This window comes from Mauremys mutica, chromosome 6 (genome assembly GCF_020497125.1).
Source record: "Mauremys mutica isolate MM-2020 ecotype Southern chromosome 6, ASM2049712v1, whole genome shotgun sequence".
In the NCBI taxonomy this organism is placed as follows: Eukaryota; Metazoa; Chordata; order Testudines; family Geoemydidae; genus Mauremys; species Mauremys mutica.
Window position 1 is genome coordinate 67919051 of NC_059077.1, and position 24123 is coordinate 67943173.

At 39.0% G+C, this 24123-nt stretch overlaps 2 protein-coding genes across 13 annotated transcripts in view; one reads left to right on the forward strand and one right to left on the reverse strand.

The window, feature by feature from the left end:
* The window catches only part of DCP2 (decapping mRNA 2), a 60942-nt gene extending 37628 nt beyond the window's left edge, over positions 1-23314 (forward strand). For 5 of the 7 annotated variants that reach the window (XM_045022373.1, XM_045022371.1, XM_045022372.1 and 2 more), the window contains 4 exons: positions 804-936; positions 1344-1445; positions 4360-4411; positions 5612-6283. In XM_045022373.1, coding sequence (XP_044878308.1) covers positions 804-936; positions 1344-1445; positions 4360-4411; positions 5612-5775 — 451 coding nt within the window. In that variant the 3' untranslated portion in view covers positions 5776-6283. Of the gene's footprint in view, positions 1-803; positions 937-1343; positions 1446-4359; positions 4412-5611; positions 6284-7904; positions 12588-22940 lie in introns of those variants that run through there. The other 2 variants (XM_045022370.1, XM_045022368.1) reach the window with 2 other exon arrangements.
* Positions 15252-24123, reverse strand: part of MCC (MCC regulator of WNT signaling pathway) — a 321225-nt gene continuing 312353 nt past the window's right edge. For 3 of the 6 annotated variants that reach the window (XM_045022358.1, XM_045022361.1, XM_045022365.1), the window contains 3 exons: positions 20307-20429; positions 18394-18496; positions 15252-18232 (listed from right to left, as the gene is read on the reverse strand). In XM_045022358.1, the coding sequence (XP_044878293.1) occupies positions 18137-18232; positions 18394-18496; positions 20307-20429 (322 nt within the window). In that variant the 3' untranslated portion in view covers positions 15252-18136. Of the gene's footprint in view, positions 18497-20306; positions 20430-24123 lie in introns of all 6 variants that reach the window. The other 3 variants (XM_045022360.1, XM_045022362.1, XM_045022366.1) reach the window with 2 other exon arrangements.

Here is a 24123-nt window from a genome sequence, read left to right on the forward strand (position 1 = left end):
GGGTGGCAAAAATTTCAAATGCCCTGTGGCAAATGCCGGCCTCATTGGCCCTCATCTCCAAGAGAGCGGAATGCAAGTATTTTGTACCCACCAAGGGGCATGAATACTTTTACACCCACCCTGCTCCTAACTCCCTGGTGGTCTAGTCGGTCAGCCACAGGGAGCAGCAGGGCCAGCCAGCCCCTACCCTGAAAAATAAAGGTTAAAGGAGGCTGGACTCTTTTTTGAAAGGAAAATTTATTCGTCCTTGAGCTTCCAGTCACGAGTGGCAAACTACCAGGCTCTCCTGGGCCGTATGAGTTCAATCTGTGAGGCTCCCTGCCCAAGTTCAAGGACTCCCTCTAGGAGCGCGACAGGAAGGAGTTCAAAGCGCTGGTGGAGGAGGGTACTGTGGCTGCCAGGGCAACCCTGCAGGCTGCTTCGGTTGCAGTGGACACAGCTGCACGGTCCATGGCCTCAGCTGTGTCCATGAAAAGGGTGTCATGGCTCTTTCTATCTGGACTGTCCAGCGAGGCGCGGACCTCCCGTTTGACGGTAAAGCTCTGTTTGCGGAACAAACTTGTTACCTACTGTTGCTTTATGAAGTCATATTTTTTCCCCTTTGTGCATAACTCTCCCCCCTATAAGAAAAAACAGTTTAGTGAGTGGAGGAAATATTAAGTTAAGATCCAATGTTTCTCTGCTTTAGCTTAGCTTGTAAGATTGTCTGGAGAAACAGAACAATGTGTATTTCTGTTCTGATCATAATAATCTTGAATCAAAGTTCTTTTTCAGATCTTTTTTTTCTTTTTTTAATGGGATAGATCCAAAATTCGTTATAGCCAGCAGGTGTTTACAGATGGCTCTCCAGGAGACCAGTGGACAAAGTACAGACAACCACAGCAACAGAAGCCATATAACAATCATTCTGACATGTCTGAAGCGCTAAAAATAAAGGTAGGTTTGATTTCCAAATCCATTAGATTTGTTTGGACCCCTTAAAACAGTGGTAGTGCTTTGTTCAGACTCAATTATTATTTATCATCATTTGTAGGGGGATAGACTCTTGGGTTTATTCCTTTAAATGATGGGACCTCATTATATCATGGAAATAGCATTGTCTAGTGATTAGACCAGGGAACTGGGTATCAACAGACCGAGAGTCTTTTCCCACCTCTGCCACTGGCTTGCAGAGTAACCTTGAACAGTAGCTATAACTTCCTTGTGCCTCAGTTTCTAATCCTTAAAATGATTTGAGGTACTTGGATGACAGTTGCTATATAAGTGGTATCATAATGTAGTGGGATATGACACAAGCACTTAACTTTTATTTGTATTACCTTTTTTGGGTGTGGCTGACTCAGAACATGAGGGGTAATGGTAGAAAGCAATATCAAGACACTTCTAACCAAAAGAAGAGGACAAATGGGGTCCACAGTCAGCCAACAAAACAGAACCATACATTGGTAAGATTGACAGCAATAGTTCTCGCATTAACAAATTTTGGTGACATTTAACTGTGTGTGCAAACTAAGGTTTTGGTGATGGAATGTTAAATTGCATGTCCATGAAAACCGATCTTAACGATAGTGTTCAATGTACGCACTGCAGTTGACGTTTCTCATCCCATATACATGTACACTTGCAGAGCATTGACTAATATAATTTATCCAATTAGCATTTTGTAATTGAATTCTAATGCATATTAAAGTGATCTTTCCTGCAATATTCCAGGTATTTGACAGAGAATGGTTTAGTATTGTACATTTGTTGTACCAATATAATAAAAACCAGCAGGATCTTATTAAGAGGGATAAGGCAAAGATGCCACATTTATTGTAAATACCATAACAAAACAAAAGACAATGTTTTCCTACTTGTTTCCATTACTACTTATTCCTTATATATATATATATATATATATATATATATACTCACTCACTCACTCACTCACTCATCCACACAATCATTCATTCAGGTTCTGTATAGATGTTATAGTTACCAGCCTAGATGTTGCTCATGCCAAGTTACTGGCCAGGTATCTTGGTCATGAGGATGGAGCCGAGTCTGTGTCAGATGCATCTGATGCTCCTGGAGGCTGGCAGCAGAACCATAGACTCAAAGTCCTTATTCTTTAGAGTCCAGTTTTATAGGGATTTTTCCCTATGTTAGTTCATAGGAGTTGCTTCATTCTGCTGTTGCTAAATCAATCAGCAGATGGCTGGCTCCATGTTATTAGATGTTTTGTTTTTCCTTCCTTTGAGGTGTGGTGGGTGGATTCCAGTTTGCCTTCTGGGGGTCATCTGGTTGATCCCACTTGACACCTTCTTCAGCCGACACTGAATTCTTCAGGCTGGTGACTCCCTAACCATTCAGTCACATACATTCTCTATCTTAATTACATCTATTTCACTGTTTCTTTACTTTTTGGGGTGTTACCAATTTATGTGAGACTCCCTGTCTTTTAACAATCAAAGATAAAGTGAGATGAAAACTTACAGAGGGTGGGGGGGTCTCTATTTATACACTATAACAGCTACTGTTTTGGCTTACTTAGAGTTAATTAATGTTTAACAAGTTTTATACAAAGTATTTCTTTGAGCAGGCTTCACACAGACACAGCTGGTGGCTTGCAGGTTAGAATCACAAATTTACTTTTAACATAAACCTTTAGTTATGAGGCATCAATTAACAATAAGTCATTTTTCATGTCTAATATAAACCTTCTTTAATATCCCTACACATTGCAATGGCAAAATATCTGCTGCTTAAAAATGAGTGTATAAATATTTTACTGTGGTATGGCAAAACCACTGTGTTTGCAAATGTAAAGTATATGCCTAGTCACTCCCCTCCTTGCTGCCTGGCTACAGTTTGAGGTGTAGGCTTCAAACCTATATCCATGGCACAATGGGATCAAGTTCTGTCTCAACAAACCCTAAATCCCGTGACATTAACTTATTCAGCCACCATAAAATAACATTAATTCCCATCTCCTTACCACCACACAAACACCCTCAGCTGGATCATTGGTCAGGGAAAATCTTGTTATCAAAATTTATCTGACTATTTTTGACAGTGGTATGTTTTGAGGATGGGTTTTTCACCATGCTCTCCAGGTGGCCCAGTTCTACACCCTGTGTCTTGGCTTTTGCAGTATTGTCCATTTGGCCAAGCTCGGAAAACTGCACCATTTTCCCCCCCAACCCCCAGTGGGCCAGGGACTAGAGGGGATTTGTAGTCAGCTTCAGTGGCTCCTCATCTTGACTTCCTAGGCCTCATTTGCTGCACTGTTCTCCAGGCAGTTCATCTTGCCAGCCTACACCTTTGGTTCTCCCTGCTCTTTGGCTGAAAATCTGACTTCAGCTCTGACTTCCCAATTCCCTGCTGTCGGGTTCCATGTAACAGTGTAGGATGCATGCACTGTGGAAAAAAGGGAGCAACAGAAAGCTGCAGGCTGGGTCCTGGTAAGGCAGGGGGTGAGAACGAAATGTCAGGAGGTTGGTGACAGAAGAAATGTTGACTTCTGCAAACTCTGGGAAAACGCCATATTCCACAACCTTGCAAGCATAGAGGACATGGGACCTTGATGAATGGGGCAGTTTACACTTTGTAGCTATTGTTACAGGCAGTGGGCAGACTTGGGCAGGTATTAATGCGTCAGTTTATGCTTGGTTCAGGTTTTAAATGTTGTCCTTACAAACATTAGGCTAGAAAAACTTTTTTTAAATGAAAACTGAGATTCTGAAACAGTTCTGAGTCAAGGATTGATTTTTTGCATCAATTTCCATAGAATCTGTGGTCTTGTTCACTACAGGGGTACAATGTAGATCTAATTGCAGTTAGCACTTATTCTTGGAACATGCACTTCTCACAATATGTGCTTAATGCACCTCAATCTGCCCCTTTTTCTTTAAGCAAATAAGCATTTCCATGAATAAAGTTTCCACATCTCAGATGTTGGTGCGATACCTACACTCTAAAAGTAAATAACTTGTCTTCAGCTCTCAGCAGGCTGCAATAGCAAATACTTACAGGAAAAGAAGCTTTTTAGATTGCTTTAAAAAACCTTTAAAAGAGAGATTTGGCATATGTAAACACCCTATTTCACACTTTCAAAAGATTTATAGGAGTAATCTTGCTAGATAATTCTTTATAGCAATATCACAGAATTCACTTTTTAAAGATAGATTGATAATAAACTAGCTGCTTTGATTTAAAACAAATATTTAATGCCTAATTAAAGAATGGTTGTCACTGCAGAGTGAACTTAATCTACCAGTCTGGTATTAATTAGCAGTTACATTTATTTCCTTGAATGCTGTTAAAATTAAGACCTGTATTTTGAAGAGTATAATGTATGCTCACTTTCTTAATTAGAAATGTGAAAAAAAACTTAATCCAAGAAGACTTCAGGATAACTTTGAAACAGGCAAGTATATTAATTTTCATTTGTATGTGAACATAGTAATTTTTCACTTAAAACAATTTTTGAGACTGCCTCAACTTATTACAGTACATGCCAAAGAGGGAAACCTTTTATTAAATGAAGGTTTAAGATCCCTTACAGTAGTTGTGAAATCTGTAGGATGGTGGAATATACAATTGCTCATAGATCACCACTGATGCAGAAAGTAAAGCACTGTATATCTGGGCTGGGCCTCAGGGAGGCATGCCATGGTGGTGACCATTTGAATAGGTCACTGAAAAGGCTTCTCATGGTAGTATTGGAGCTGGAGCATTTGATGCTGCTGATGGTGCAAGGGCTGTTCTGAAATTGCCACCACTTGACTTAAGGCCCCTGAGGGGCTCTCCAGCCCCTTGTCCAGTCTCCACTTTGGAATGGGACTGTGTCCAAGCAGTTTGTCACCCTAACTTAGGGCAGGTCTACACTATGGGGGAAAATCGATATAAGATACGCGACTTCAGCTACGTGAATAACGTAGCTGAAGTCGAAGTATCTGATATCGAATTACTTACCGTCCTCACGACGCGGGATCGATGTCCGTGGCTCCCCATGTCGACTCCGCTGCCGCCGTTCGCGCTGGTGGAGTTACGGAGTCGACATGAGCGCGTTCGGGGATCGATATATCGCGTCTAGATGAGACGCGATATATCGATCCCCGAGAAATCGATTGCTACCCGCTGATACGGCGGGTAGTGAAGACGTACCCTTAATAGGCAGACTGCAGGCCAAATCCAGACAACCAGATGCCTTTGAATGGACTGCAAACTTTTTATTTACTGGTTGTTTTCTCTGGAGTCTGGACCTTGACTATACCTTGACCAAGAAATTTGGACCTTTGCAAAAAATTATTGCCCTAACCTGTGCTTTACAGAAGAGAATTAACCATTTGGGTAAAAACTGTTGTTAATGTAACTCCTACAAAACTTGTTTTGACCACTAGGTGGCCAATAAAGATAAAGAATTCCTTGCTACACTTTTTTTGTTTGAAATGATGACCAAACTGATAAAATTGCCAGTGTAAGTAAATGCTAATTGAACATGTACAGCTTTTTAAACCTAAATAGTAGCATATTTTTAATGACCTCTTCATTGATCAATACCACTTAACTTTCAACTGTAGAACATATTTTTTCTCTCTCTCTCTCCGTCTTTTTTTTTAAGCAGATGCAGCAGTGTATGATATGTGTTTCTCCATTGAAGACCTGCTGGAACATACAGAGGCACACTCTGTGGCATGTAATGGTCATTACAAAATCACTTTCTCATCAAGAGCTTTCTTAAGCTTCAAGTTTGACCATGATGCCATAATGAAAAGTTTTGACCTCTGACAGCACACCTATTATGGATGAACAAAAATCAAAGACTGACCTTTTACAGTTGAGTGGGTTTCTAATCCAGCCTTACTCGTACTCAGGTGTTTTTATTTTTTTAAAGCAATGCAGGGACTGAAAGGTGATTTGGAAGAGTTCATTCTCTTTGCAGTATGGAAGTGGCATAGTGAAGTGTTGCACTTTAAATGCAGTTCTGCCTTTATCAACGAAAGTACCTTTCCAGTGTTTGGTTCACTAGTTCCTGCTGTTGCATTAGAGGGCATTCTTTTTCTTTTTCTTTTTTTTTTTTTTAACTTTGAAATATTTTAGTGTTGGCTGTATACTAACACACTAAACTTTGAATCTGCTCTGATGTAAAGTTGTTGGAACCTTAGTCTTTATTTTCTAGTACTTTGCTGTAGTATAGCAATTAAAGTAATTCTCAGAGGACACCCATCTTCTGTATCCCAGCAATGTTGAAATCTTGGAGCTTCTGTGCTTTAAAAAATTACAAATTTCAAGTCTACTAGTTTGACCTCATCTTTGCAGTTCTCTTCTTCTCTCTGGTATCTGAGGCAGATACGTGGATGACTAGAGAACATCATGTGCCACCTAATGGCTTAATCAAGTTTGCAATAACTGTTCTAAGTGTCCATTATTGTGTTCTATACTGTTGTCTTTGGAGGTGTCTAGTGTATGTTCTTTTGCTATATATCCAATAGTATTGAATTTGATATTGCAGTTGCATCTCAGTATCTGAAAACTGTAACGAAAATGAATGAGGCTACAGCCTTTTAATAAGTATATCAAAGATGTGAAAAAAATTAGCAGTAGGAATGCAAATGATATTAAGTAAAAAAAAAAAAAAAAAAGTCATACATCCTTGCATCACGATTCACTTGAGAGAGTTTTGAATATACATTTCAAAAGTATTTTATTGGGGGAGGCAAATGAAACTCCTCACTTGTCTCGGCAGCCAGTACCTATGTTTTTCCCCTCTTTTTATTTAAAAAAAGAAGTGGATGGTTCTCTAAAATTAAGCTAGGTGGGTATGATGTGTAATTTGGAGGACTGAATGACTAAATTGCCTTCTATCAATGGCTGTTCCAAGCTGCGTATCTTCTGTGGTCAGAGAATGTACGTTCACCCACAGATAGCCTTTTATATCTTTTTGGTGTGGTATCCACAAAACACAATCCCTGTCTTCTTGCAAACACTCTATAATATCTATGATCTTATATTTGCCCTCACAAAATAGCTTGTTAGCTTATTTTTATCTTCCAATCTTCTCATCCCTTTGGGCCAGGGAATCTAGGAATTTTCAGTTATTAAAACATTTCCCATTAGCCAGGAAAGCTGGACTCCTGTATCAGTTAACAGGAGAAATATACTCCAGTTTTTCCATTTGGATAAGAAAGTCTTACAACAGGTCAGTTTACTTTTAGAATAGTTGTTAAAGTGACTCTTTTGGTTCACCTTGGTATGGTGGCACGGGCGGGTTGACAGCCAGAAATAATGTGCAGATGTTGCTTAAATCAGTAAGGCCCAGATCCTCAAAGTTATTCAGGTTGCCTAACTTCCAGTAATGTTTGTGGGAGTTAGGTACCTAATACCTTTTGAAGATCTGTGCCTAAATGCGTATGTCCTGTTATTTAATTGAGAGGGCTGGATAGTAAAGTTGGGGAGGGATGAATGTGTCAATTTACCTATTCAGATCCAAATGAAAACACAGCTTTGTTCAGTCCTCTTAGAGTAAGTAGTTGATTTCAGGGGTTTGGAGCTGTGCTCCGGCTCGGCTCCAGCTCCAGGCAAAAACCTGCAGCTCCACTGCTCTGCCCTCCAGCTCTGGGCTCCGCTCCAAAGCCCTGGTTGATTTCCCAGAAATAAATGTCTAGCTCATAAGGAATCAGAAGTTAGCACTCAGACCTCCAGGCTGCTAATGCCAGTGAATTTAATGAGACTCTCTTAACGCATGATTAAAAATCAAGCCTTGGAAAAGTTTATTTCTGATAGGTAGATTGACTTTTCAAATCTGTTCCTTTTATGCCTCTTCACTTAATGCGCCATGAATTAATAAGGGGAAGATTGATAGAGCTGTGTGAATTTTAAACTTGAAACTTCCACTTGATGACAGTTTGGGATGTGAGCAAAAGTTTTCATTAATGACAAATACCTGGCTTCCTCACTGAGGAATCCCGAACAAAGGCTGCAGAAAACAGGCCTGATTTTATGAAATCTAGCATAAAAGTGAGAGTTGAAAATAAATTTGATAAATATGCAATAATTTCTATTTCTTTGTGTACAAGGTACTGTTTCAGAAATATGTATTGACAGTTTCCTCCTTTCTCAAGGTCTCAAACAGCTTATTAAATGTGTTTGTATATGACCTGCCTTTGGGTTTCAGGGTGCCCTGCACTGTGAACATTTCAGATTGTTTACTCTTACTAGTTTTTGTATGTCCTTTTTGTGTGTTTTATGTTCAAAATGTTAAATGAATCTTTTATACTTGTACTCCTACACTTTGGAATACACCTTACAGGAATGTCTGTAAAAGAGTGAAGAAACAGCAAATGGATGATTGAGTTTCATTCAGTGGATTTTTTGGTTTTGAGAGTAGGTGGGCATTTGGAGAGGCAAGATTATCTAGTCAAATTGATTGTGAATGGACTTCAGAGATCTAAGCGCTTGTTGGTGTGAAGATGCTTGAAAAGTAAGCATGTCAGTCTACTGTGCTTGGAATAAAACAACTCACCTACAGTTGCTAACCAAATTGTGGCTCACTCATTTGTGTCCTTGAAGTTAAGACTTATGAAATTATGAGGAAGAATGTTTAATGGACAAAAAGCTCAATGCAGGTACTGGAAATTCTGGAATTAGTTCACTTAGCAGTCTCTAGTACTACATAAACAGTAATTTATTTTAGTTTTTTTAGTGCAGTTGTATGCATTTTCCCCCAATTCACTTTATGCAGTGTGTGGGGTTTTGGTTTTTAATTTTAGAGGATTTTGTGGCTATAGACTAACTTAGCATGTTTTGTAACTTGGTTGTCTTTTTAAAAATTTCCATTTTTTCAATACACTTGCGTGCTATTGAATCTTGCACAGAGTTTGAGGTCTGGAGATAGAGGTATGGAAGGGGAAAAAATATTTTTTTATTTCACAATTGAAAGCTTCCCTTTCTGTATGTTTAGTTTATAGTAAGTCTCTCTGACACAACTACAGGTTTACATACTGTGCTCTGATTGCAGTTTACTTTGGAGATCTACAAAAACAATGTTCACTGTGTTTACTCTTTGACTGTTTTAAAATGCTGCATGTATAACAACTGCATTTTAATGTTAAGGCAAACTGCGCAGTCTGGTTATTTCTAACATGTTTCCAATCAGATTGTCATTTTAATATGAAAAATGCATTTTCTTTTGTGATCACTGATTTTAAGTGTTTTTTTTCCAGTGTGATTTCCTCCACCTCCCCTCCCCCCTAAACCCTGGCTGGCCTGAATCAAGCTCTATCTCTGTGTTGGAACTTGGGCCATATGGCCAGTTTTAACACCTCAACTGTATAGTGTTAGCTCAGTGAGCTTTTCATTTTTAGCTACCTGGTTCAAATCCTGAATTAATAAATCATACTGACTACTTCAGTCTAGGAGCTAGAATGTCTTGAGTTAGTCCGGTGTCTTTTCTCTGGGCCAACCCCAAGGTGCACTAATCTTGTAAAACTAAATTTACTGGAATTTATTCTAATCTATATTGGGAAGCCAAAACTTTTGGAAAAGGTGAGCTTGTGGAATAGTGTAAACCTTCTTTATAGACTTAAGTGATTTGCAGTTTAAATATAGGCACAAGACTTTGTTGTTTTAGCTTTGTTGATATAGGTTTCAAATGACTTTTGGAATTACACTAGACCAATGATTTTTTTTTAACCTTTTTGTGGACCCTAAAAAATTTCAAATGGAGGTGCGGGCCCCTTTGGAAATCTTAGACACAGTCTATGGATGCCCAGGGGGCTGCAGACCACAGGTTGAAAACCACTACCCTGGACTGAATTTGAGTCCACTTCAGCATTTTAGTGTTGAAGCAACCAAAATATTTAAGATGTGGAGTTTATACATGAAATTAATTCACCCGTATTACAGTAAACGAGGTGTAGAAAGTTAAGCTCTGGTCATGCTTTTTTGCCCCTTTTATTTTTATATATTTGTAGCAGTGTTCTTATTCAACAATGGAAGGAGCAAGAGAATGGGCTAAAAGCTAGTATTTGCACTGTTTTTTATACTGTACGTAAGCACTGATAAGAAATGCAGTGTGTTCTTCTCCAAGTGTGCATTTCACTACTGTTCCAAGTAAGTTATAAGCCTTACTGTGAGGGTGTGACACTGCATATGTAGCAATTCCTTCCTTCATGGTCACATTCAGGATCATGCAAGAACAAATGCCTCAATTTTAAATGTTCTTCTACTGACCTAATGCTTAGGTTTAATTTTACAGTGACTTTAGATTAAAGAAAAAAGCAAACATTGATTTTCATGGTTTCTAATGTGACTCCAATTTTAGGACAATCTGTAGGAAACATGAACCAAAATGATGGCCTATGCTCCTGATAGTTTGCCAGCTAACACATACAGGATATTTGGGGAAGGATCAGGATGGGATTTAAGGAGTTTTACTCGTGAAATTATCTGTTCAAATGATTTCTGGGTGGCTAGGAAGAAAAAACATACCATTTGGTAATTCTGCAGGAAAAAACTTGTGTGTAAAAATAACTTGTTCATATTTAATTTAACAAAACTGTACCATGAAATTGTTTAAAACATTCATTCTGTATGAATTATTTGCTCAAAAGGTAAATTGTACAAAGAGGTGAAAACTAACAACTTGCTAGTCTCTAATATTACTATGAAGTTTAGATTACATATCTTTTAATAAGATATAGAAATCATGTTCTAAATATGTTGAAAGTGCCACAACTTTTTTGTGATGAGAAATGCAACAAATTTTTCAGTGAGATGTTGATGTACATAAAATGCTATAATTAAAACTTAATTTGCTTTGCTGATTGTGACAAGAACATGATTGAATCTTGTAAGCTCTCGAGGACATTCAGATAGGATTTATTAGCATTTCATCTAATAGTTTTCTTACGTAACAGGATTGTTCCAATCTGGTGAGAATAAAAAGAGATCCCCTCCTACTCTAACAATTCTAAGAGCTACTTGATTTCTAGAGAGCAAATATATTTCTCAGCCTTGTAACAGACAACCACATACAATATCCAAAGAAAAATTATTCCATGCTGTATAAAAAATGTCTAAATTCTATGATTGTCTTGCAGAAACATAAGCAATGACAAGGATTAGTTCTGGGATGAGGAAGTATTCTATTGTATAGGCTAGGTATGAGTGGAACTTTAAGAATGAGGTCCATCTTTACTGGTGGTGAGTGTTATATTTTATTTAAGCCAGTATGAACATTTATTTGTAGTATTATGCTACTTAAGTTACAGGTTTTACTCAGTTTCTATGAGCTAGTCCTGAAGAGCACCATTCAACTCTTCAAATTTAGGTAAGATCTGTAACCGCACTAACAAACAGATTACATGTATTTTTGAAGCATTGTGTATATCTAGACATTGAAGCACATTGTTTGTTAGACCATTAACATTTAGAGTCATTGGCTGTTCCTTTGTAATTCTGACAGTAAAAAATGCTTTAAAGTATGACTTGCTGGATAAAATTTACTGTAATAATGAAGTATGAGTATGAACATCACTGTTGGCGGTTTGAAATTTCATGTCTGTGCTGCTTTGGGCAGCTAACAATCTTACACTGTAGAATGTTTTGACTTATGTTGCCTTAAATGCCCATTAGTAGCACTGAGTCTACATGTGCCAGTTATAGCAAGCATTGCTAAAGTTAAAACTGACTGGAGCTGGACATAAGGGGATTCTTTTGACAATGTTTGGAACATTGGATGAGAGGATTTACTGTCAGACCCCGATCAGTGCTTTTTGAAGTATTTGTGAAATGGAGTGATTTGTCATTAAAAGAATCAAATGTGTTAAACTGTCTATATGTACCTTTCCATTTAAAAATGTTTGCCTTTTAATGTATAACCGGAGGGCCTGTTTCATATTAAATTTATAGAGGAGTTGTACAAGGAGAATGAGGTAGCTGCAGACCTATTTAATACAGTCCTGGAAAGCTCTGTCCACTTTATTGGGGGGGGGGGGGGGGAAGTTATGTGAAGGTGGTAAAACTTCTGTGTTTTTCCTCTTAGAAAAAAAACAACTACTCCACTTAATGTCCTTAAATTGTCAATTCTGACCCCCTCCTGCACCCCAACTCCGTGCCCCATCCCAGAGCCCACAGCCCACACCCAAACTCCCTCCTTAGATGCCTTAAGATATTTTTCAGAGCATTGTGAAAATCAGGGTTGGAAGGGACCTCATCTAGTCCAACCCCCAAACAGCTTTTTGCCCTATAGCCCTAAGTGGCCCCCTCAAGGATTGAACTCAACACTGGGTTTAGCAGGCCCGTGCTCAAACCACTGAGATCTCTCCCCCTCCAAGGAGATGCACTGGTCCTGGAGACGATGCATGGGGTGGACAGAGCAGTCCTCAAATTAAGGACATATCAGATATAACAAATTTTTTCACATCTTAGCTCAGGTGGTACAGACTACCTATCAAGCCTTCAATAGATGTGTGTTAAGTTTTAGAGTGTATGTAACTAGTTACAGGACTGAAACTAACAAATGAAACTCATATGTTAGCATTAGAAATATTTATTCAGAATATAAGAACATTTGTAAAATAAAAAGTATTATAAATGTCTCTGTATAAATAAATGCAGTTTTTACAATTCTATATCAAATAAAACAAACTATTTTACAGCAGCTAAGGAACTAAAAAGCAGAACATGTTTAAGGCAAATCAATTAGGTGAAAAGTCTCTAAAATTACAACCTATAGTACAATGTTAAGTGACATTTTTAAATGAAAAACTTCCAGTATAAACAGTGAAATACTGACATTAATGCAAACTTAGTCACATGTGCTTTCTAATAACTAACAATACATTCAAGCTGATGTAAAGGTTTTTTATACCTTTTAATTAGAAAAGTACTTTTTCAGAACAATATAAAATTTCATGCACACAGACAATTTTTAAAAAGTTATTAGAACAAGATACAAATAATACACTGTTGCACTTGTCTGTTAAGAGACTGAAGGAGAATTGAATAGGTTCTTATGAATAGAACCTAACTCTTAGCTATTGAACTCAAATGAGTTTCTTTTTTTTTTTTAAATTGTGGGAGTTGGGTTGCAGTGTCTACAGGTGATGCAAGTTACTTCTGAAGAAGACAGAATGCACACTTGTCAGTTTAGATAAAGACTACATAATACTTCAAGCTGGTGTTTCAAACAGTTGCATAATTAAATATTAGTTTTTGGAATTTACTGTTTTAAAGTGGTCATTTTTTGTAACTAGTGCACTAGGGCTACTGCTACTTTTAACCAATTACAAGAAGCACTAAACCATTTAACACATTTATTTAGTGGTGAAATAAATAGCTTAACACCAAATCATTTTCTATTAGTCCTATCCCCACTCCCTTTTCTAATATACTAACAAATAAAGCAGTACTTTGTAAGTACCCACATCTCCCTTTTAACTGTTGAAGATTCCATGGCAGAGGTGGTGACAAAGCAAATACTGCCTTACTCATCAACATCATGGAAGAAATGTTGGGTAGGTTACCTTTAATCACTTTGATATGATTTGCTGTAAACTTGCATCTTTATAGTATTCTTTAAATGTATTTGAAATAAAACAAATCCAGAAGGCAGGTTAAAATTGGCACCACCACAAAATAATATGTAATCCTTATGAGTTGGAAAACTTGTACATCATTCCTCATCCCTTTTGAAATCTGAGTAAGGTTCAGGCTCAATATTCCTGCCTAATGAAATTGTCTATACACAGGACAGGTTCTACTCAGCTCAGCCCTATTTTGGAGAGTGACAAAGCAAGCCTGGTCATATAAAAACTTCCACCTAATTCAAAACAGTAAACCCTCTACTAAACAGAACCCCTTTCACTTTCTCCTTGGAAAAGTTAAAAGCCATAACCTAAAATCCCTTGCACTTCAACTTAATTATAACAATTGTTGCAAATGTCTTACTAGTTGGTAGCTCAGGTGTGATATGTTGTACAGCTGTGAGCAGGCCTCCTAAAACTGATACTAGGAAAAATCATCACAAAAACAATCCAGCAATGTGGGGTAGCCAAACTTACATGTGGAAGAATTACAGCTAACTCAACTGTCTTGATTCATCATTACTGAGTTTCCAGAGTGGCTTCCCACAGAATAATGCATCAGGATCTGTCCTTGTTCACCAGGGCTCCATATGGCTAAAGATTGTGGTCAATAACTTGGCTTCAGGAGCTAAAGCCAGAGCCATGGTTTCTAGGGAGCCTGCCCAACAATGCAACAAATTCCTGCTGAAGTTAAGCACATCACAAATGCAAAGCACACCTCACCCTTGCCTTTTCTAATATATAAACAGGGCATTGTCATTTAAAGAACTTAACGCACTCCCTTGGGAGAGGATGAGAGAACTAGCTATCAGTGACAGATCTTAGTAACTTTGCTTAATGGAAGATACCAGGGTGAGGAGGTCAGTATAAGAACATGTGCAGAATAAGAGGGATCAAACACTGAACCCCTGTAGCAGGAATAAAGAGAACAGTGACGTGTTTTCTTCCCTCTCACAAATTACAAAGGAACCAGGAAATGTGAACCATGCCATTGTGTCCCTTTTGTAGCCCCTGAACCATATGCCTATAGGGTTTTTTTTAATTTCAAAATATATAAGTAAGTCAGCTAAGCACTTCAGTGCTTGTGTCAGGCCCTAGCAGTGGCTGCCTCCCACACCAATACATTTTTCCAGCATGGAGATTGCTTTAGCTTACACAGAATTTTGTTAATGAACCATAAACAAGGAGGCTAACTGGTGGTATGTAGTTAATCCAAACTGCTCCAGACAAAAGCTTGGGCTGCATATTTTAAATGGGTTAAGCAAATGATTGGGACATTTTAGTATAAGCAGCCTTTACTTATCCAAAACTCCTGCTAAAGCTAATGTGAGCTTTGCCTGAATAAGGGGACTACAGTTTTGGACCTATTATCTAGCCACTTAATCTAGACTTAACCCTCAGCATCAGACCTAAGGACTTGAACACTGCTGCCTAATGTAGGGCTGATCTCAAGGAGGTAACAAAGTTGATGACTTGAGAGTCCTTGAACCTGTGGGAACTGGCTTAGGCCTTGGCTACACTTGCAAATTTGCAGCACTGCAGCAGAGTGTGAAAACACACCCTCTCCAGCACTGCAAATTGCGGCGCTGCAAAGCGCCAGTGTGGTCAAAGCCCCAGCTTTATTATTATTTATTATTATTATTATTATATTACGTTATTCCCCACAGGGAGGTGGAGTACGGACAGCGCTGGGAGAGCTCTCTCCCAGCGCTGGCGCTTTGACTACACTTAGCGCTTTAAAGCGCTGCCGCGGCAGCGCTTTGAAGTGCAAGTGTAGCCATAGCCTTAGTGCATCTCTCACACTATCATTTCTAAATAGGGTTGCACACATTCTTTCAGCACCAGCAAAGATTTCCCAATGATAAACAGGCATAGCCTTTGATCCTACTTCCACTGAAGTCCCATAACAAAACTCCTGTATTTTAGTGTGTGTGGTACTGGACCCAAAATATAGAAACTACTTTAAAACAAGGCAGAAAAAGCTGTATTTTAGAGGGGTTCCTCCTTTCAAGCTCTCTACAGCCAGCCATCATGGGAAATGGAACACACACAAAAATTCCACAGTTGGGGACACTTGTGGGCAAAACAAATTTTTTTTTAACATTGATCCTGAAAAAAAATTATATATATATATATCTTCAAACTACAGTTAGCTTTCCACTGCAGTGAAGGACAGTTTTAGCTTAGCAAAATAATTCTATGCACAAAGCTGCACTCAGACACTGGAAAATCAATATGAATATTGCTTGGATAATGGGGTTTGCAAAAATCTGCATTTGCAGTTCAAAGTGGGAGATTATACAGTTCTGTGGGTAAAGAGGATTGGCCCCACCAAAACTAAAAGGTGGTAATGGTTGGTTTGGGCCTAATGTTTAAGCCTGACACAGATCCACCCTGAAAGGATCAAGTTGTTTTCTGACCTGACCCAGCACCCCTGCCCAGCTCTCCTCCTGCCTTGGGGTTTGTTCATGGAGGGCTTCATGCACTGGTCTTAACATCTGCTCCTCTCACAGTACACACAGCGCAGCAGTGAGAGCACAGCCACTCCCAACCTAACTCCCTAAGGATCTGCTTGCTTTCCCGCCTGACCCAGACCCAACACATGTAGTTGGGTCCCTGCGGTTGCAAGTCAGGTAGCAGGGTTCCACCAGGTGGCCCTTCTTTTGTAAGTAATGCTGTCTCATTTATGCTGGTGTAGTCAGGAGGCTGGGTTTGGCATGGTTGCAGCTTATGTTGTCTCAGATTTGCTACTCAACCTTCACTGCTTTTAAGGAAAGAGAACAGCAGTTGCCAAAGGAAAGCATTGGAAACCAACATTAAGAACCATTGAAGTTTAAGGCTGTTTTTAACCTGCTCCCTAAAAACCTGAAAGCAAATCCCCTCATTGTGCCTGCTTAACATCTAGAAGCAGCAAAGCATGATACCAGCTAGGAAAGCCAAAGGCTTAGTCTAGGCAAGGGTTACTCAGCGTAGAGAACCATAGCCACAGCTCTTTGGAAATACTTTAAAAGCTAAAGAAGCCTTTAGAGAGAAATTCACATCACTTTAAACATGTCTAGGAAACTCAAGACAAGTCCCAAAACAGACAAAAAAAACCCAACAAATTCCTGTGTGACAGGTGGGAATGACAGCAGACTTTTGAAAATCTATTTGTCAAGGAAAGCACCTCAATCTTGACCAATACTAAACATATCAGCACTGTAGTAATAATAATAACAAAGTTAATTGACTCCAAGTTGATACACTATTAAACTGATGAGGGTGGGTTGTTTTATTTTAAGTGCTCAGACAATCTCAGCGACAGTGAGAAAACAAAAGTCCTGTGAACAAGGCCCAAGGGTGCTGGGATGAGTGCCATGCCTGAGACTACACCTTCTGCTTCCTAGAGGTGGCAACCTGATCTCTCTGCTTCACTCAGCCTCTACTAAAAACACCAGACTCATTCAGTCTTACCATGTGCTAGCTAGCATGACATGAGAAATAGACTGGCTTGAACAGAGAGTCCACACAGTATAACAGTAACTTACTAAAAAATAGCCTATAAATGTAATTTTACAACAGCCATCAGAAGGCTGTGTTCATATAACTTCTACTCACACTGGACTAAGAGCCAGCCATTTGCTCACTCATTTTGTGTGTGTGTGTATCTATATGTATATGCACATTCATGTGCATTTATTTTAATTTTGAATAGGTACATTCCTTATAAATAAGTTCCTTTTTGGTCAATACATTGTAAGTGCAGAGAGGGTTTCTACCTCTTGGTCACATATAGGTGTAATGGAACATTATGCTGGTCTAATATTACTCTGCACCTGACAGCGGCTGCTTTGAGGAAAACCTTGTCTATAATGTATTTTAGAAAAATAAATCCAACTTTTTCTAAATTGACTGTCAGCACTACCATATAACATGAAGGACAAAAACTTCCTTGTAACTTCCTACCCAATCTTGGCCCCTGCACTGTAAATAGAAAGCATGTGGCCACATACAGCCTGTAAGGGCATAAGAAATGAAACAGCATTGTAGACTTGCAGCAAGAGCTTTCTAGTTGCTGTGTTCAGGAATCCTGCCTGGGTAAAACGTCTCTGAATTAGCAGGAGTTATCCTCCTACATCTGCTGGACTGTGTGTGGAGAACTGCAAGTTTGGTGCAGGGTACAAACCAGGCTGTCATCTTGCACACCTCCCCTCACCAAACATGTACATACAATAGATGTAACAGCGAATCTTACTGCAAGATTTCAGGACAAAGAGAACATGGGAGCTGGGAGATCTATCAAACTGGCTTAGTCTGTGTCCAAACAAACATACAAAAGCATCTGAGTAAGTGCTATTTTGGCATTGTTTTAGGAGTAAATTAAAAGCAAGGGAATGCATCAAGATTAAAATGAAAAAAGTGTGGAGGGACTGCCACCCATTAGGATTTGAGGATGGGCAATAATTCTGCATGTGTGTGTGTATATACATAATCACATATACTGTGAATGTAACCTTGGTATGACCAGAAACTTTACCTTCAGACACTGTCCATTTCAAGCAGTGATCAATAAACAATCTTTGCTAAAATAGTCTCCCCATTCCTCCTGGCTTGACTTGACAAAGCCACAAGGCTGATCTATGCCCGTTATGTTTCAGATCCTTAATAGTGTTCACTACCTAAAATCAGTAAAGGAAAAAAAACAACTGGTTTTTAATGGCACTAAATTGTCATCATATATATATATTATATATATAAAGTTTTAAAGCGAAGTTTCATTGGTATGAGGTCTTGAGTTTTCCTCCTCCAGCAATGCTATTCTTTGTTTGAGCATCCTCACTTGAGTCTCATGCCTCTCAACCATGGCCATCATTTGAGACTCCAGTTTCTTCAGTTTGTTTTGATGTTTCTTCTTTGCTTTTTCATAAGCTGCCACAAGGTTACTGTTAGAAACAGACAGCAATACAAGATCATTCATCAAAGCTAGCTCAAGTTAAGCACCTAGAAACAGACACTGAAAACCAGTGGCCACTTTTGAAAATTTGACAAAGGGATTCCACCCCGTAAATTTAATATAAAACTTTGAACATGTTTTTTCAAGGTTTACAAAATGATTCTCTCACAAGCCAAGATGTTGTTTATAAAAACTCTCAGCCATAGGAGAATTAATGTTCCTCCCAGAAAATAAAAAAATATCAAATGGAAGCCCGAGAGGCCCAAATCACAAATCAGGGAGAACAGGGTCTAATTAGTGAATGAAAATATCTACATCAGAATAACTGTTGGTGTTTTATTAATGCCTGTGGCATTAAAGCAACGTATCTAATTGTGATAATTTATTGTGGTGCATCACTATATGCTTGCTGTACTAGTGCGCTATGCAGTTCCAGGTTACCATATGATGTCTGAGGATTGCGGGCCCAATTGTTTGAGGTGCTGAGCACCCGCACCCTCCCTGGTGTGAGTATGAGTAGAGGCTGCTCAGCATATCACCTAGGACTGGGCCCTCAGTGCATATCACAAAGTGTTTTGTTAAGGGGACACTGTCAGGTAGGTTTATGATCAAATTTAGATATTGTAAATAAAAAAGATTTATGGAACATAAATGTTTTAATTAAATAATAATAATAATCACAAATAGTTCAATGGATGAGGTTTTTTTACTGTTTTTGTCCCCTGCCAAGCCTTTCCCAAAAGTGTGGGGTATCAACAAAGGTATGTTAGTGCCTGAGAACTAGAAGTTGACACTGACATGTCTAGTCTCTCCATAGTGAATGAAGTACAAAAAGGAATGAAAGTAGTATATATTTTTAATGCCACATTATTTATGAGAAGGAAGGTGAGTTCTGGAGCAGGGAGGAAGGTCTGGTGGATAGGGAACGGGACAGGGACTTGTGAAACCACTGTTCAAATCCTACCACAGGCATGAACCTGGGCAATTCATTTAATCTCTGTGCTTCAGTTCTGCACCTATAAAACGGGGATAAATAATATTTCCTTGTAAGGTAATGCACTGATGAGTGTGAGGTGATCAGGTATTACAATGATGAGGGCCATACGAGTACCTAGATAGAGCATGAGAGTGTCCCTTTGAAGTCCAAGAATGTATTACATTTAGTTGTCAAATGCCCTCTCTTCAACCTCCCCTTTCACTCAGTAGGAGACACCAAATGGGTGCTGGTTGAAGATCAAGTCTTGCCCACCACCTCAATGGCCAAGACTTTCTCTAACACGTAAAGTATGGCTCATGAGTGACAAATTACATGGTGAATGGTTGACCAACAACAATTGTAACCCCTCAGTCCATCAAAGCCTGTTGATGCAGACCAACTGGGAGATGGGGGCACAGTCTGTATCACTGTCAGTGCTACACTTTAAAGTACTGAGTGGGATTATGGAAGGAAACTTGATAATAGGAGAATCTGAAGGGATAAGAAGAGATGCATGAGCCAGGCCAGGGAGGAGGTGAACGAAAACAGCAATAATTCTCACAAACATGATTAAACTGAGGACTTTTATAATGGATGCTATTTTTAACCACAATAGAATCCCCCTCCCCCCCCGCCATCGGTTATGGAGCACTCAGTGACAAGGATTAGTCTCTTTCCCCAACTCTAACCTTGCATTCTTCAAGACTCTACTGGCAAGCAGCTGAGGATGTAGGAACTGCTCATTAGGGAAAGGAGAGGATTACAGTGTTCTACCAGAATGCAGAAGTCAATGTGTGCATCCATTCACTAGAAGATCCTTTACCTGTTTGCCCTTTTCAGGTCATTAACAAACTCTGCAGACTGCTGATGTCTGATTTCGCTGCTCTTCGTGAGTCTCTCTAAGGCACTCACTAACTCTTGCACTCTCCCTTTCAGTTTCTTCTCTCTGCACCAGGACACAAGGAGTGAGGAAATCAGTTATCCATATAATTTGGACTTGCAAGAGTATAGAATGTATTCAACAAAGTTCCTTCTGTTAGATTTAAAGGAGGAAAACTTTTTTTTATGCTACTTTGATAAGGCAGGATTTAGTTTTATGAGGTTAAATTTTTGTTAAATTGATTTATTTTAAAAGTAAAACAGTAACAATTCACATATTAGAAATATAGGATAAAAAGAAATATGGACAAACATTAGATCATCACTGGGGATGGTCTTGTCCACACTACATCTCTCTCACATAAGCGCAGAATGTGCAATAGCCACAGTTAGGAAAAGAGATGCATGGAAGAATGTTCTATATACCGGTATTATACATTTAAGATCAGAGCCGGTTTTATGAACGGCGGGGCCCGATTTGAATACCAGACAGCGGTCCGCGGCTGTGGTGGCACTTCGGCAGCGGGGGATCCACTCCGGGTCTTCTGCGGCACAGAAAGACTCCCCACTGCCAAAGCCCCAGAGTGGAACCTCCTCCTCACCATCGGGGAGTAAAAAAAATAAATATAAAAGCGCAGGGCCCAATTCCGGGGAATCGGCTTATAGCCAGCCCTTTTTAAGATGGCAACTCAGTAAACAACATAAAGGTAAGTTAAAACCGAAAGCTAATATATATAAAAAAATTAAATACAAACATGGCAGACCCAGGATAACTAGGTAATTTGCTAATCAAACATTATTTGTTTTTATTTTAAAATTGTCTTTATTAGAAAAAACTGCAGGAAGACTCAGTACATAAAAGAGGGAGAAATCAACAACTAAAGAGGGAGACTTCACTAGCATCCAAAATAACAACCAGAGTCACATACTGCAGGGAAAGAAAGGAGGGTCTCATTGTTACGGAAATTAAATGCTGCCCTGGAGTACTGAATTCCAGCCTTTACCTCTGCCTACGTTCCTATGTGATGCTGGGCAAGTCACTGAAACCAAACGATTCGTAAGTGGTCAGTAGTTGTGTGTTTCTCATTTTCTGGGTGCTCAACTTGATTGCCAGGATCTGATTTATAGAGGTGATGAGCAATCACAGCTGCAAATGAAGTAAATGGGAGCTGTGCTTTGAACATATAAAGTGCTATAGAATGGAAAGTACTCTGAAAAATCAAGTGCTAGGTGCCTCAAGTTGGGCACTCAAAATTACTGGAAACTTCTGACCTTAAGCACTCTATCTCCATTGGCAATATCATCAACTTATCACACAGGGGTGTTGTGAAGATAAAGCCATGGTTTTGAAGCACTCAGATACTATAGTGATGACTGCCACTGAAAAACCCACAAGGAAATGAATAATTCTGTCTTCAGAGCAGTGTTTGAATAGCATTCAATAAATAAGACCCAGCGCTACACATCAAACAATGAGGAGAAAACAAGATAGTGAATAGGTGCTCATTACATTCATTCTGTGCACTGAATGCAGCAGGGTCCTGTGGAAAAAAATAGTATGTGGTTATGTAATTAGAGACTGCATAGTTCTAGCATTTCTTAACTTTTGAGTCCTTTGCAAACTTAATAATGTTCTTTTAACATATGTTTATTACACACACAAAGCTATCATGCTATCAATGAGACTATACAATTATCCACTGTAGTGACTTAGAGGGAGCATGGGTATTTTTCAGCATAAAGTATCAGAGCTGTTTGGAGCAGCTTCAGGATTGCATTTAGGTTCTTTGCTGCCAAGGGCATCTTTAATTTCTAGACGCAAGGTGTTGGAACCCTGAATTCATACAGTGCACAAATACTCAAAGGCATATTAGACAATCTACCCAAGGCTAGAGATTAGGTATGCTGTCTGGTAAAGACACTGTAGTGAATGTGTAAAATTAAATCCCTTGTTAAAACTTTTGACTGTGGGCCTGCCTACCTCCTAACATGAAATCCGCTAAAATAGTCTCCATTTGCTGTAAATGTCCCTTTTTCAGTCCAAACTGATCAATAGTATTTTTTTTTAATTGCACTGACATTTTGAGCTTTATTGTGAATTCTATTAACTTCACCCCACTTAGGTTCTTTCAACTACTAAACTTTATTTACACATCTATTTTATTTGATTTACACGTCTCCCGTTTCCCCTCTGGGCTGGCTGTACTGGTACATGGCTCCTAGGTCAGGGGCGCCATTTCAGAATTTGGTGGCTAGGGTGTGTGTATGTGTGTGCAACTTTAACCGTGATTCCAAGGGCTATTTAGTCACCTGAAAACTCTAGGGTTTTTTGCAGATAACTTAGAAATTAGCTGATAGGAGCACTATATTTAATTCCTATGTAAAAAAAAGAGGATTTAATAAATATTAGACCCACTCAGCTCTAATACTAACATATTCTCACATCTTGTGTCAAGTCACTTAAGGAACACTGGTTAGGTTTAAAATGTTAATGTATATTCTTTGTTACTAACTCTTGAATACAACAATTGAAACAATTATAGAAAAATCTAGATTACTTTTATCATTTTTTTTGCAGTTCTTCAAACTTGGACCAGATCATTTAACTTTGGAAACGTTCTATTAGGGCAATGCCCTATGAGTTTATACTGCACCTGCTTGGGACTCTTGAGGTGTGTTACCTCACTACAAACAGACTAGAAACTAATCTTAAACTGGAGTGAAACTGACACTTTCAAGTCACTTTTACAGTATTGCCAATCCCAAATGGTCAAAAATCATGAATCAGACTCAGCAAAAATCATGAGATTATGTACAAACAACAGTTTTGGGGTTCTTTTAATTTGCCTTCTGCTTTTTGAGCCTTTAGGGTGCACTGGGATCACATTTTGAAGCTTTCTGCACAGCCACAAGGACTAGAAACTTCATTTTTCTTTAAGAATGAAGGCTGAATTCATCACATATCCACTCAATTCCAGGAGCTGGGGCTTTAAGGAAAACAATCATCATGAGACTCATGACAAAAATCATGAGAGTTGGCAACACTGCTTTTACTTTCCAGAAGGCTCTTAAACACAACACTACAGTGATTGAGTTGCAGTTCTCACAGGAGGATATTTAAAACCAAACACCAACAAAATTCCATATTTTAAAGGTAAGGAAAAAAACAGACTTCTGAGCTATATCAGGACCACTGCAGGCAGGAAAGGAAAATAAACAGGCAGAGCAGCTCTGGACAGCTCTTCCTTTAGAAAGAAAGTTGGAGGGTCAAATCTTCTAGTCTTTAATCAAGTAAAACTTCTATTGCCATCAGTACCTTCACTCACAGATATAAACATCACAGTGAACATGTGATAACGTGTGGTCAATAACTACACACTCAGGGGGTGAGGGAGGGATAGCTCAGATAGCTCCTGCTAAACCCAAGGTTGTGAGTTCAATCCTTAAGAGGGCCATTTAAGGATTTGGGGATTGGTCCTGCTTTGAGCAGGGGGTCGGACTAGATGACGTCCTGAGGTCCCTTCCAACCCTGCTATTCTATGATATACTTAAATATCTGAGCCATCTTATCCAGAGTTACACATCTTATATGCATTGGCTCAGGGACTGAATTTTCTGGCATATTCTGAACAATGCTGAGCACACAGATGGTGCCCAGTAAATAATGACAATCATTGACTTTACGGACTCCATGGATGCAGTTTCTGTTCTTCATTCTGGAATTTGCCTGGATTACAGCTGAAACCCTAAGAATTTGAGGC